This window comes from Fringilla coelebs (genome assembly GCF_963513975.1).
Source record: "Fringilla coelebs genome assembly, chromosome: Z".
In the NCBI taxonomy this organism is placed as follows: domain Eukaryota; kingdom Metazoa; phylum Chordata; class Aves; order Passeriformes; family Fringillidae; genus Fringilla; species Fringilla coelebs.
Genome location: NC_140031.1, coordinates 14,506,364 through 14,521,770, shown reverse-complemented (window position 1 = coordinate 14,521,770; position 15,407 = coordinate 14,506,364). Strand labels below are relative to the sequence as shown.

At 41.8% G+C, this 15,407-nt stretch overlaps 1 protein-coding gene across 3 annotated transcripts; it reads right to left on the bottom strand.

Annotated features, from left to right (window-relative positions):
• Positions 1-751: 751 nt before the first annotated feature.
• NIM1K (NIM1 serine/threonine protein kinase) lies at positions 752-10,921 on the bottom strand (the record flags this gene model as incomplete). Of its 3 annotated transcripts, none has more annotated exons than XM_084224809.1 (4): positions 10,149-10,921; positions 9,346-9,676; positions 3,436-3,704; positions 752-1,501 (listed from the first exon to the last, which is right to left on the bottom strand). In XM_084224809.1, exons 2-4 carry the CDS (start codon positions 9,635-9,637, stop codon positions 752-754), a joined length of 1,311 nt encoding a protein of 436 aa, XP_084080935.1. In that variant the 5' UTR covers positions 9,638-9,676; positions 10,149-10,921. The 3 variants fall into 3 exon arrangements, with proteins under 3 accessions (XP_084080935.1, XP_084080937.1, XP_084080936.1); XM_084224811.1 differs by having other exon boundaries at positions 9,346-9,584; XM_084224810.1 differs by lacking the exon at positions 10,149-10,921 and having other exon boundaries at positions 9,346-9,884.
• Positions 10,922-15,407: the final 4,486 nt, after the last annotated feature.

Genomic DNA, 15,407 nt, shown 5'->3' with positions numbered 1-15,407 from the left:
AAGAACTTAAAACTACATGGGTTTTGGAGTATGCTTAAATTTTTCTTTATTGGAATGCAACAGGAGTCCAAGCACTTCCAGAGTGGCAGAATCGTGCAAGCAGTGGAAGGTGTCAGAAGGGTAACTGATGGTAGCCCAACCAGTCAGGCACCCACACATACAGGGATAAAGTACTGAATCCTTATTTGTCTTCTGGAATTGTGACAAGTTAGGAACTGCAGCCAACAATAGCTTTGATGTTTCTTGAAAGAAAATAAAATGCTTTTTAAAAATTAACTTGTTACATTTGATGAGGAAGTTCAAAAGAAGAATTTGCAATTGTTTAGATTATAGTCTGGTCTCTGCTTAAATTTAGTTCTCTGCAAAAACTGTCCCAGTTTGCATTGATGAAATTATGTTGAGCTTAGGTACAGCTTTTCAGAAGTTAGCTGTTAGAGAATCCTGTGCCTGTGCAGAGAATTTCCCAAACGGGTTAAGTGCAGTAGCATGGTGTTTTTTAAAAGATCCTGTCCACTCATGATCTTTGCAGTTACTGGGTTCTTGCACTGGCTATACCAAGTATATGGAGAAAGGGTCAAACAAATGCACAAGAGCTCTGTTTTTGAGTGCTTCACTGTTAATTGAGAAATGCAAAGAAAATGAAGCATTTTTGTTTTATTCAAAAATTACAAAAAAAGTAACACTACAGCTTAAGGATAAGTGAATAATCCCCTTTGTCAAATTTGCTGAGCATAAAGCCTGCAGTGCAATTTTATAAAATAGAACACAGCTTGGATGTGTGCTTAATGCCACTGTAAGAAGTGATTCCGTTCCTCGAGTTGTCTTCTTTTGGATCTGGCTGGGACATGATAGGAACAGATTCAAGTGCCCTTTTCTTCTGTACTCTGTGCAACACGATTCTGTAGACCCCCGTTATGGAGCTGCGTGCATCTCTTCCCCGGTTGTTCTGAATGTGCTGTTCTGTGATTCCGAGATCTTCTAGAATATTTTTCACTTCAATTTCTTCTTCTTTTAGTGTACTGATATCTGATAAATACTTTGGATCCAGTTTAAATGTCTGTAAAGGCTTGGGGAACTGTATTCCTTGCATCCATTCACTGTTCATAATCAGTTTGACAGAGTATCTCTTGGTTGGTACTGGCTGAAGGACTCCTTTTATCAGTTTCTGGCAGTTTTCTGAGAGGCAGGGAGGCAAAGTGTATGTCCCTTCAAGAATGCACTTTTTCAGTTTGCCTACTGTATCTGCCCGGAATGGCATGCTGCCTGTCATCATGAAGTATAAGAGGATTCCCAGTGCCCAGATGTCTACATAGATGCCAATATAGTTTTCATCTCGGAAGAGTTCAGGAGCAGCATAAGGAGGAGAGCCACAGAAAGTTTTCAAAGTTTCATCTCTTTTACTTATTGTGCTGAATCCAAAGTCTCCCACCTTAACACAAGTGTTACTGGCGTAGAAGACATTTTCTGCTTTCAGGTCCCGGTGAATGATATTATTGTCATGCTGTGGAAGAAGAGGAGAAGTTGGTATTGTTTTGTTCCCAGGAAAGTTCTCAATGGCTACCTCTAATTCATTAATTGGCCTGAAGGAGAAAGGGAGTTATCTTGGGCAAATTCTGAAACTAGCATTGCAACTGGAAAAATTATTAAACAAATCTAACTTAATGCTCCAAGGATACAAAAACAATTGAGTAGGGGGAGGAGAAGGATGCTGGGATTTTTAAACACAGCACTCTCAACTTGTTAACTAATAGCAACTATTTTCATGAAGCAAATGTGTGAGGGCAGCGTGACTAATCCTACAAGGCTAGACAGCTTCATGTGCAAAATCTGGTTTTTTAGGGTTCATGGCAATTGCTTTTGCAGTTATTACATGCAACTTACAGATTTAAACATTTAGTTCACTGATTGAATATTATCACAGATAAAGTAGGAAATTTGCTACCATTACATTCTGTCTAATGTCCTATGAGGAACTGGTGGTGGAAGGAGAAAAGGACCACAGAGTTTGGCTTCACAGCACTTTATGTTGCTGAATAGCCAAGTTTACTGGTGTTCTAGTTTTAGAAATCTGTAATATATACACTGTAATTTCTACTTTTTCTCCATTGGGAATGCCAGTAGTAACCAAGGACTCAAACTGAATTTGCTTTGCTTAGTCATGACATACCTGCCTTGATTAAGTAAGAGTTTAGCTTCATCTTTGGAATAACTAGAAGGAATGGATGAGCACTCTCTGCCTTATCCTTTGGAGTAACATCATACAGTATCTGGAGGCAATAAAGAAACCCTTTGGCATCCTATTTCAACTTTTATCACTAACAGCCAGGGATCCTCTGTCCTTGTGGATTGGCAGCAAGGAGAAAGCATTTATGTAGCCTGGATGTGATGGCTTAGCAAAAGGGAAATGTGCAGAAGTCTCTGTGTACAAATGAAGATGTTGGCCAGCTTGATACTCTATGTTTAATTCTAAGAAATAAACGTGGTGTAACTTCAAAATGCAAATTCAATTCCTATAGCTGGAGGGTGCCAGTCCTATGGATTAAACGTTGAAGCTAATCCACCACTTAGAGCACATGCAATCATTTCATCAAAATACATAAGAAACGCATGCTGTTTATGTAAGCCACGAGTAGTGTGCGATGCAGTCTCCAGACGTCTGACCTGGGATCACCCTTGTTTCTGACTTCGCCAGAAACTGTTATGTGGCAAGGAGGGCAGGAGCCACCGGAGGGCACCCTGAGCCAATTTTAACGAAAGCTGATTCTCAGACTTGTAAAGCAGCTCTCCATGTTTTTATTTTTTTGAAGTAGCTGTAATTACTCTGCAAGGTTTAGAGATGTACCGAAGTAGTTAATTGCTCCTTTTCTGCCTTGACAAGATGGCTTAGGCTCTACACAAACAGCATCATCCTAAGTGTATATACTGAAGATCAGGCAAAAAGTGACTTGTTGGGTGTTAACCTCACGGACTTGCATGGAAATGAGGACCAGGAATTGACTGTCTTTAAGTGACAGATTCACACATTCATTAATAAGCAAGACGGATGTTTGCAACACCTAACCAGCCTCTCTGGAAGCGGAAGAGCGACTGATCCTATATTTTGAAACAGGGAGGGAAGGAACTGGTGCCCACAGCACTGGTGCCCACAGCACATTAAAGCAAACAGAACACTGGTGCTAGAAGGGTGAATCCACCCACCAGGTGTTTCCAGTCTCCTCCCAAAAGCTGTCAACAGAGAGGCAGTAACTTGAGGTGGATGTGAAAACAGTCAGAAATCTTTAATGGCTCTTCTATAGCTGTTAGCTGTTTTGCTTTTTAATAATGTGGGACTGTAATTTTGGGTAACAGTAAATCTACTGTTGAAATTCAAAAGAAATATCCACAGAATGAGCTCAGAGTAGTGAGAGGCAACATGCCTGTGTAAGAGCAACTTACCATGTGCTTCACAGCAGACACAATCTGGGAGAAGATTATTTTACACTCTGTTTCTAGCAGCTTTCCTTCTGTACTGATTTTAGTGAAGAGCTCCCCACCTCCTGCATATTCCATCACCAGGTGCAGTTTTGAGAGTGTCTCCACAACTTCATACAGCCTGATGATATTTGGGTGGTGCAGCTTTTCCATGCTGGATATCTCACGAGACAGCAAACGTTGAGTCTTTCGGTCTAGCTTTGTCTTGTCCAAAATCTTAATTGCAACTTTCTCTGAGAAGAAAAACATTTTTTCCATGTTGTTAATACAACAGGTACAAAATAGTAATACCATTTACATACCATGATACTTGGTTGTAGAAGTGCAATAAAATTTCACCTCATCAGTATAAACTAAGCTGCAGGGACTTACTAAGCCCCTGCAATCTTTCACACAACTCCTGCCCCTTTCTGTCTACAACATCCTACTCAGTGCTGTGGTAGCTGAAGGCTGGTAGAGTATGCCAAGGGCTGATCAAATAATCTGCTGCCTTGGTGTGCTTTGCTGTGACAGGCTTATACGTGTTTGAAGGTACAGCATCTGCTTTTGGTGTTCACTGCTGGTAAAGTCTTTTGTGCTTTTGTTGTTTGCTCAGAGCTCCTCAGATGAGCCAGGTACTTGGAGACTAATGAAGGTGTGAAATCTGTGTGCTTTGTTTCCGACCAGGCAGACAAATTTGTGGGGAATTTAGAGGCTTTGGCCATTTTATTCTGAGCAGCGAAGTAAGTTGCAGGGATGCTCTAAGACAGCAAATCTAGCTGGCACACACTGTTCCGGTAATGCAAAGCTGCTGTTAAGTCCTACATGTTTCTGGAAGCCTACACTGTTGAAGCCAAAGGCCACAAAACACTTATATATATCTGCTGCACCACATCATCAGGGTAGCTCAGAGCAATATGAATAGGTAAATCACAGTTGCCCTTATGTTCCTGTTTTAGTCTGTGGGTTACAGCTTTTGTCTTTACTCTTCTGAACACAGCCGGTATTTGAAGGATTAGTCTGGTTAAAACAGGTTTACACTGGCTTTGTATAACTTGTCAGGACAGCAAAATTAAAATGGATCACAGCAATAAAAACAACTATTTATTCCTGGGAAGAAGAGATTCTTGGTTGTTCGGTTTTGGGTTTTTTTCCCCTCAAGACTATTTTAGTCAAACAATCACAGATTTCTTAATAATTCATCACTTTTAATAAGTCTTTCAGGAAAAAACTTCACCTTGATTTCTAGTAAATGGGAATAAATTAGGAAAAAAAGGTATTGTTCACTTGTTGCTCTAAGAAAAGAGGGATAAGGCTATTACATTTTTACACATGTTCAGGTACAAAACCACTCAATTTTTTACTGAATATTATCAAGTTTTAACTCAAGTTTAGTATTTCAACATATAAAAAAGAATGTTAAGGATACTTATGCATGTGTCTGTATGGATCAAGAAAACTCCATATTTGGTATATTTACATTTTTACTGTGATACATATATCAACTGATCTCCCTACTGAAGTGCAGATTATGCTTGAAGCACATGTGATTCTTGCGGTGGAAGGTGCTGAATTATCCCTTGACGTGCCTGTTTTTAGGAATCTGTGTTGAGTACAAGGCAGTTATCCTGGTCACACAGATTCTCTCAGACCTGAGGGAGAGCCCCTCAGGGAAGCAGGTACCTCCTGTGTGGTGTGGAGCTGGGTGAACCAGGAGGAAACGCAGCTACTGACTGCTGACCCAGTGAAAGACCCTTGTCATGTTCATAGCACACTGATCGCCTAAGCCAAGAGGAAAGAGCATCAGCTTGCAATAGGTTATATTTGCACAACTAAATGCTTGCAACTCTTACAATCTTAATCATGCAAGTTGGGGACATTTTGGCTTTAAAATAAAATCTTCTGGGTTAATTTTTTTACCCTGTCATTTTGCTCTACCTTTCCTCCTGGTAAGTTTTCCTGCTATGTTTTAAAAGGAAAGAGGAGAGGAAAAAAGATTTTGAATGAAGAGCCTGATCCTACTCAAACACCACCATAAATCAGGACCAAGCTCCTTTAAATTTACATCACTGCAGTTGCAAATGCATTCCATGCAAAGAAACCTGACACGTTTCTTTTCTTTTCTAAACTCTTCCTTTCTGCTTCCAAACAATGCTAGGTTTACAAATCCTCTATTACTCTTGCTTAGCAGCTGTGCTGAACAGGACATTTTTAGCAGGCAGTTTATTTACCAAAATAATTGCAAAAAGAGTTGAAAGAGATATTGACTGACTACATGGAGTGTATGAGGTTTGAAAAGTGCTAGGTGAAATCTTAGTAATAGAAACTAGGAAAAAGTTGGGAAATACCAATTTCAGGAAGAAATGGTGTATGATGTGATGGCAGAAGGAAAAAATACACAAACAAAACCAAGTTAAAATTGCTTAAAAGAAAAAGCAAACTTGATGCCTGGACATTCCTGGTTTTGCAATGTGTGTCACATTAGACACACTTCTCACTAGCTAGAAAGTGTGTATGCCTGTAATTGCTTCTATTCAGCTGTGCTCTCACACTTCCTTTGCCAGATGGAAGGCATGTAAAATAGAAGTTATACAGGGCTTAGGAATTTAACAGTCCTTAGCAAGAAAATGCCATGAATTTCTGGAGAAAATCTCTGCCAAAATTCAGGTTAATATAGTGGGCAAAGCCCCTGAATAACACAACACACATGGAAACATAAATCAGAAAAGACTCTAAGATCATGAAGTCCAACCTGTCAGGTCCACCACTAAACATTGTCCCTAAATGGCACATCTACACATCTTTTAAGTATCTACAGGGATGGTGACTTCATCAGTCATTGTGGAGCCCATTCCAAGGCCTGACCGCCCCTGTGGTATAGAATTTTTTCCTAATGTTCAACCTGGCACAATTTGATGCCATTTCCTCTTACTCTGTCCCCTGCTACCTGGGAGAAGACGCCAACCCCCACCTGGCTACAGCCTACTGTCAGGCAGTTGTGGAGAGTGATAAGGTCTCCCCTGAGTCTCCTTTCCTGCAAGCTAAACACCCCCAGCTCCCTCAGCTGCTCCTCACAGGACTTGTGCTCCAGACCCTGCCCCAGTTCTGTTGACCTTCTCTGGACTCTCCAGCACTTCAAAGTCTCTCTTTTAGTGAAGAGTCCAAAACAAATAAAACACAGAATTTGAGGTGTGGCCTCAGCAGTGCCCAGCACAGGGGGACAATCCCTGCCCTGGCCCTGCTGGCCACACCATTGCTGATCCAGGCCAGGATGCCATTGCCCTTCCTGCCCGCCTGGGCACAGCCTGGCTCGTGCTCAGCTGCTGTCACCAGCACCCCCAGGTCCTTTCCAGCCCCTCTGTCCCAGCCCTGGCACTGCCTGGGGCTGTTGTGACCCAAGGGCAGGACCCAGCACTGGGCCTTGTTGAACCTCACTTCACTGGCCTCAGCCCATGGATCCAGCCTGTCCAGATCCCTCTGCAGGGACTTCCTGCCCTCCAGCAGATCAACACTCTCACCTAATGTGCTCTTACCTGCAAACTGAGTAACATTAATCAGGGCTGGCCCTAATACTGAGCCCTGTGGAACTCTGCTGGTGACTAGCCCCAGATGGATATAACTCCATTCAGCACCACTCTGTTTCCAGCTAGCCAGCCAGCTTTTTATCCAGTGAAGACAGCACCTGTCCAAGACATGGGACATAGCGTCCACATCATAGCACTAAAGATTCTTCTGTGCTTTCTAAAAAATCAAGACAGCCCCTGTGAGGGAAACAACTTGGTTCATCACCCAGTATGATCCTGAAGTTTTTCCTCTCTCTCTGGAAATCATGTGTTCTGCTGCAACAGATCACAAGGGCAACAGAAAAGCATATATATGTAATTTTTACAAAGGCTCATCTTAGTAAAAAACAAAATTGTTTCCTCTTTTGATACAGGATGATACAGGAGAGAGACCATATAAAAACTGGCAGTTACTGAAGAGCTGAACAGCCCTCTGACACATACACCACCCTCTTCCACAGAGACCAGACCAGCATTAATAATGAAGCCTTTTATTTATATAATCAGATTTTTAAAAAAGATTTGCACTCATTAACACTGTGCAGGAACATCATTTCATTGCCAACACAACAATGTGTATCTACCAAAAAAACCAATAATCTTTGGTGGTGGTGAGTGTGTATACATGAATGCCTATGGGCATGTTCCTGTTCTTCTGTCCATGTCCATGTATTTTATTGGAACAGATAAACTCACAGGCAGAATGAGTCAGAAAATATTTATCTTTCATTCTTCCTTCCTCATGACAGTTATAAACTTACCATCAATAAATCAACTCCCTTTCCAGTGAACATTTTAACCAAAAAAGTTACAAACAAAGAAAAGAAAAATAATTTGAGAGATTTCTGTTGAAAAATAACCTTTACCAGAAAAAGAAAAAGTACAGTTTTGGTTATGGTATTTAATTTGTCCGAGCTTACTGTATTCACTGAAGTTCAAAACTTTTCAATCAGCTGTATTCAGATACTAAAGCAACCTGTCTCCTAAGTAAGTTCAGCAAAGGGTTAACCCAGATCAAATTTCTAACTGCCTTTCATTAGCATTCCTTGTGGTACAGAAGCAGCGTTTCCTCCAACAGTAAGCACAAAACAGTGACCTTGAGAAGAAAAAGAAATATCACAGAAGAGGAAACAACTTGTGAACCAAGTAGAACAGAGATGCTTTTCTGAAACAAGAATAACCAAAAACTCAAAATCCAGTTAAAGCAACCCTTGGCTATTGGCAGGCTTAAATATCAAAAATTAAGTACCATCGGTTCTCCACTTACGATTCCCAGTGCAACAACCACTGCACCCAAGGGATAATTGTGAGCTTTCACCCCCCTTAAATCTGGGCTGAAAGAGGTAATTAAAGAAAATAACAATAGATAACACAGTTTTGGGCATATCTTGTTCTGTCACCTGTACCACGATGAAGGGAAGGAGACTCAATCAAACTGAAAAGTAAAGACTCTTAGAAAAAAAGCAAGATAGTAGTGTACAAAGATACAGAGAAAACTAGTCACCCTGATGGAAAACAACAATTTCTATTATTGTCAGACAAAGGCAGAAGAAGAAACAGGACAGCTGTTGACAAGTTCTTAATTATACCTATGACTGAAGTGTCCACTGCAGTTACCTAGCCCTTCCAGTTCTTCCTAGAAGCTTTGTATAATTAAAACAATAAAACTGACAATTCAACACACACATCAGTTTGGTGATACCAGAGCTTGTTCCCCTGCACCCATTCCTCCCACACCTACAGCTCCCATCCTAGCTTTTTACAGTACAGAACCATCAGCAAATGAGTCAGTTAAGTGGGCATAGCATTTCTCACCAAAACTACCATAACCAAATAAAGTTTTTTGTTCATACTAGTAAAATTTGTGATGAAACAAAGGAAGCCTTGCTGTCTCTGGCTGCAGGTAGTACCATACCTAACCAGCTATCCTGGGCATTCATCACCTGTATCCCTGTGGACCAGGAGCTGGGGCAGGGAAGAGGGTGGATGGACAGGGCAGGTAATAGGAGGGGAAGCCCAATACCACACTTCAAAGTGTGGAGTGTCTGAGCCACAGGATGTGTTAACTCCATGAAGTGTAGTGAACTCCACCTGTAATAGCTGCCATGTAGGGAAATGTTTCTAGTTTCCTTAAAGCAGAATCCAACGCTGAGGATTTATGTGTGACCCTGTCTACAGTTTAACCCAAAAACGTTAAAAATACAGACACATATACACACCAAGACACAGACACAGACACACAAACTCTACATGTGTATTTAAGGTTCATACAGCCTCTTTCCTCCCATAGGAAGCCATTTATATAGGTCACTCAGCATGCAATGATGCCTACCTTTGGTTAGAGAATGAATTCCAAGCTTCACTTGTGAGAAATTCCCACTTCCTATTTCTCCTCTGACTCGATAGAAGGCAATTCTCTTTCCCAGCGTTAATTCTTTCACCACTTTTTCATTATGAGACATATCCTGCATTAGTTTCTCAAATGGGGTCAACCTGTGCTGTTTGCCCTCTTCATCTCCTTCATGGCACTCTGGGTGCCCATCATCTTCCCTGCTGTCCTCGTGATGCCACCTGGAACAGCGGTATTTTCCAAGACTTCCTTCATTCACATATCCTGTTGTCATAGTCTATAGGGTAATCACTTCCCCATTTAACAAGGTGTCCTGAGAAGTTTAAATGAAGTAATTCTGTATGAATATGCAATCCTGCACATTATGGACACTGTGACAAATGCAGCAAAACAAAACAAAACAAAAAAAAAAATAGCAGCTTACAGAAAGTCCAAAGACTAGTTTGAAAATTCGTTCAAAAACAAATCTGGCACATCTACATATTGCATGTCCTGTCCAAAATCAGAGATAAAACATCCATTCCTCACTAACAGATTAGTGTGTCCGGATCTTCAGCTGCAAGGTAAAAGAGGCTTTGCAATTAAAACAGCAAACTTTGTACAAGAAAGTGGCAAGGTGCTTGCTGTCTATGCAGTACACTTGACACATGCAAAATATTTGACACGAATATTCAGATTTTAGCTTGATCCTTTGAGAACTAACTTGATAGATAAGGGTCAAACAGAAAGCTGATTAACTGCTCTGAATAAATCCAGATACTTCTAGCTAATTTTGAATAGCTGACCTTAAGAGCGTAGTTCTCCTTGATTCTGGTAAAAGTCCAAAAGCTGACTGTAGGGATTGCCTTTGATTCATTCTTCAGCCTGTGAGCTTGTCACTGTACCGTGGAAATGTCACTGTGTGTGGAAGCCTTGCTGTAAAAAGTACGCTGCCCTTCTGTTTCTTTCCCATGGTGTGTTCAACAAAGCGACTGATTCTGGAAGATGACAGGAAAAGCATAATCTGTGCACCAGGCAAAAGAAATGCTGCACCTCAGTATCCCTGCAGTCACATGGCAGGACAATACAGGATTAAGTAACTGCAATGTCACGTTAACCCTCCTTTATTTAGATGAGCTTTCTTTAACGCCTTGAGCCTTCTCAAAATTTTGCCAGACGCGTGGTGTTCCTGAGCAGACAGATGAAGAAAGTAATTAAAACCTTTACATAACAGCTTCACTGAATGACAGCATGACCCATACCATTTCATCAGTTTAACTCTGGCAGCACAGACACAGAAGTACTTACCCTAAATACTCAAGCAACTGCTTACCTTTAAAGTAGCAGACCATTTTTTTCTTCTTTACCTTTCTATTTTAACCTTGAAAGCCAGGAGTTGATCTGCAAGTGCTGATCACGCAGCTGCACGCCTGAGGGTGCTGAGCGGGGCATCAGAGCTGAGACAGCTCAGGCAGTGGCAGTGCTCACCTCCCCTGCTCCCAGCCTGCAGCACACCCGACTGACGGACACAGGAGACACCCGACTGCCAGGACAGATGCACCAGATTGAGGGGGAGTGAATCAGACCAGTAACTCACTGCCTGAAGCTTAGGCAGACAGTCACCTAAGGTGCCACACTAGCACAGGGCATGTGACATTTGCCAGGTGGAGGAGCTGCCCTCTAAACCTCACAATCTCCTTCGTGAGCAAGAGGAAGAGAGGTCAGAGGCACGACCTAAGTGCAAAGAAAAAGCAGCTGGTGATGGTTTCTTTAAATGGGAACTGGAGCGGCACAGAAGCACTCATCTGCTCCTACAGAGAGGCCAAGGTGACTGACCCATGCTCTAGGACACTGCTCCTGCCTTGAGACACATTGAAGAAATTCTGAAAGTCACTTTACCTCTCTGCTGCAGCCACGTTGCAGGCAAACAAACCTGTCCCAGGGTGAGGCAGAAAGCCTGGCTTTCCCTCAGAGTCTGTGACTCTGTCACTTCTCTGAACCAGGGATGCTTCTTTACTGTGTGTGCTGCAAACTTAATGGCTGACGCAGTTTGTAACTGGAACAGAGGGAGAGGGAGAATTTACTACTACCATTAATTCTATCTGGCTTACTCATGTTTGAAGAAAAGAGTCCTTTTCATTGTTGACAGAAAATAAAAATAATAAATACATAATTGTATTATTCTCTGGAGCTAAACAGAGTGAAACCCTGTTTAGCTCCAGACAAGCACTATATGTGTATATACAGCTAGTGGCCAAATCCTGTTGTTATTAGGGAAGAGACCAAGTGACAAATGAGAAAATCCTTCAGTATGCTCCCACCAAACCACTCTTTCTTAGCACCAAATGTTCCCCCTTATTTTATTACTTTATACCTTGGAAGAAAAAATTTATGTGGAAAGACATCCCATCCCCACGCAAACTGAAAAACCCAAACCCCACATCTTACACTGTTTTTCCTCCATTTGGGAAAAGGACAATTTCTTTCAGGAGTGTCAGAATTCTGGCCCACAGGTTTTCTGCTTTAGCCTGTTTGACATCACAATTGTAAAAGTATTCTAGGTAATAAAAAACTATATGAAACTTGACTGTATTCCACAGTTTTTTAATGGTGGGTGACACTCTAGCAGAGCAGAGCTTTTGGAAGCCATTTGTCTGCTGTACAGAGCCACAGTGACTCAGAGCAGAACTCTGGCCCCATTCTGCCCTTTTATCTTGAGAACAGCAGCACAGGTTGTCCATACAAAAAGTCTGGAAACCTCCATGAGCAGGGTCAGGCATGCAATGTACAAATGATATTATTTAATCAAGTCTCTTTAGCTGGGTGTGACATCCTCACCACCAAAGAATAGCTGTAACTTATGGCTATAACCTCCAGAGTGGCAGGTATGGACAATTCTGGTCCTACAAAAGAAGAAACACAGAACCACTGCCATCTTCTGCAAAAATGATCAGTGCCCTTGCAGTTAACTGGCTATACAGAAAAGGCTGACTGTGCAACAAGAAGAGTTTCCTTCAAACAGACTTGTGTAGACATGCCCCTCCTGAATACATTCCATCAAGGCACAGAAGGCAGCTAGCCCAGTCCATGTGGATCACAGAGACAAACGATACGGGAATGCCACAACCTTGTGGGGACAGAGGAGTCAAGAGAAAGCCAAAACTGCACTGAGGCATAAGCACATGGCTCTTCCTGAATTTTCTCCTGCAGAATTTCTCCAGGGGCTCAACATGCTGTTTTTTAGAGCACAGCCTATCATTAATCTCCCTTTCAGGCTTGACATGTAACTGTCAACCCTGCAACCTCCTGGCACTTGGCCAGCTGGCTAGGTTTTCCCTGTCTTTTGAGATGAGCTATTTCAGTATTCCTGGTGTTAGCAGCATATATACCATCTATTTATGGCCTACATTCTTTCCTGTAATCAAACCCAGCAAAATCTATCCTGATATCATACAAAAGGGCACTGACTATAAAAAAGTAATTCTAAGAGAGAAGTGAAAAAAAGGAAATCAGGAATGATCCAAATACAATGGAAGACCAATGATTTTTTTTTTTTCTCCGGTGTGGCTGACCAGTGACCAGAAGAACTTCACAAAAATTTATCTGACCAAATAACCACTTTAAAAAACAAAATAAGCAAGTAAAAGAAAACCAAAACCAAAAGCAAACCACTACAAAGAACATCACAAGACAGTGAACGAGTGTATCAATCCTTTAAGACCTAACACTGATGTTGTTTAACATCGTTTTTTAAATTGACATTCTCCTCCTATTCTATGAAGTGCTAAGTACCCTCAGGCTTCAGCTGCAGACTCAGTTTAAACCCTGCATCACAACTCTAAGAAGTTCAGAATGAGGGGAAAAAGAATTAAACCAAGAAAGAGATCACTGGGTATAGAGAATTTGGTTCCTAAAATCCCATTTTGACAGATAGATAAAAAGTGACCTGGTTTAAGAAGCTTAGAATGGAGCACATGAAAGCACAGAAGGAGCTAGAGCAGTATTCTCTGATAGCACTGTTTGGCAAATTGGTCTCTCTCATTAAATCTGTCATTCAGAGGCAAAAATCCACCCAGCTTTGAATGCTTAAACTGCTGCAGCTTCTATTAGAGTGAATGTGAAGGAAGTTACACTGGAAGGTCTCCTACCACTCAAACTGTCACAATACCAGATGTTTTTAATGAGGATGTCACTGGATATTACAACTCATTCACTAGAGTTCTCTTTTCAGCCCCTCTGCTGTCTAGTCTGAGGAGGTGGGGATTTTTAAGGTATTTCCCTAGGGTAGGGGATTAGTCAAATTTTTTTTAAATTCCCTTGAAGAACAGCATGTCTCCTGCTTAGTAGATTATATGCACCAGGCACCAGCTCTGGATCAGAACTGAATTTAAAATAGCAGGGATTTTTTTTTTTTGTAAATTCATCTGCTAGAAAAATATCGACCCTGTTTTTTTAGTCACAGCTTTGAATGTTCAATTTTTGCAAGAAAACACCAACAACCTAGTATAGTCCTGTGTATAGAAGACCTATCTTTTACAAAAGATTAGGGGCCAGCAGAACAGTCCTGCAAGACCTGTAGCACAGACCACAGGTGACACAAAAGCTCTGCTCTGCAGACAGACACCACAGGGAAAGTAATAGCTCAACTTCTATGCTTATGCTCAAGTAATATTGAGTGCATGGTTGCTATGGCCAAAGGAAGTCAACATTCGTTCAAGGTTTGTCCTGAGCACATTTTTTTGATTTACATGAGAAGCACTCAGTCTCATTTCTGTGAATGCCAGAAAACAGAATGACTATATAAAATACACCCCAGAGCTTCACATGAATTGTTTAAAACCCCCCCAAACCCCAACTATTCAAAATACAAAATACAGCATGGTTACACGCTGAACACAGACCTCTGTTCCCAGCTCATGTAGAAAAAAATACTAACAGGGCACTGACCACGGAGAACCTCCAGAAACTCCTTGCTCTCTCTGCCCAGGGGCCCACATGCCACCCATATCCATACATCCCAGAATTACTACTGTTAGCTGACACAGCATTCAGTTTGCCAATTATTATTTGATGAAAACCAGACATGAAGAACATCGGTTTTATCAGCTTCCTGCTGTGCCAGGGAATGCTCTGGTAACAGCCACAGCGATGAGCCTGGGCTGGCTCATCACAGAACTGCCAGTTCTGTGCTGCTGCACTGGACAGGCGGGAGCTGCAGGGTGAACTCGAGCTGAAGGGACTGTGACCTGTAGATGGTGGGAGCAGGAACCTCTCAGAGTGGCTGCGGCTGTGGTTGTGACTGTGCCACAGCAGGTACATCTCTGGAGGGATTATGGCCCAGGCAGGCCACACTGGAGCAGGTGCACCTCAAAGGACTGTGCCTGCAGCAGGTATAGCCCTGAGGAGACTGAGGCTCACAGACATGGCTCCATTTAAAGCAGCTACAGCCCTAAGGCACTACAGACTATGGGCAAATCCAAGTTGGAGCAAGGGCTTGGGGAGCACTTAATTGCACTGTCAAACCATGGCACATTGGACTCAATCATCTTAAGGGTCTTTATAAATGATTCTGTTGTTCTTAGCCTAAGACATGGCATTGTTTTCCCACACAGGGAAAATTAACATATGCAGCAACCCTGGTTGAAATGGAATATAAACACTTTCAAGGCTTCTGTGCAAAACCTCACTTACTGGCCACAGCACCAAGAAGGGAAGCAGGAATAGATAACAAACAGTTGTACTGTACATACTCCTTTCTCACAATGAAATGCCTGTTCTGTGCACTGTTATCAGAAAAAAGCAAAAAAAACCCAAGGAATTCTGGTATAAAAAGGAAAAAAACAGCCAAAAAAACCCCCTCTACACTGGAACACACTAACCGGCAACTTAATTCTTCAACTGTAACTTAGAGCAAAAAACAGGGAACTCTGCAACCTAGGTAAAAGTTTAATAAGCCTGAGCCCTTCATACTGAAGAAGAATACAGGTAGATGCTTACTCAAGTGTCCCCTAACCTCAGCAGAAGGACTGAAACCTTCATCTTTTGGACTGACCCCACAGTCATTC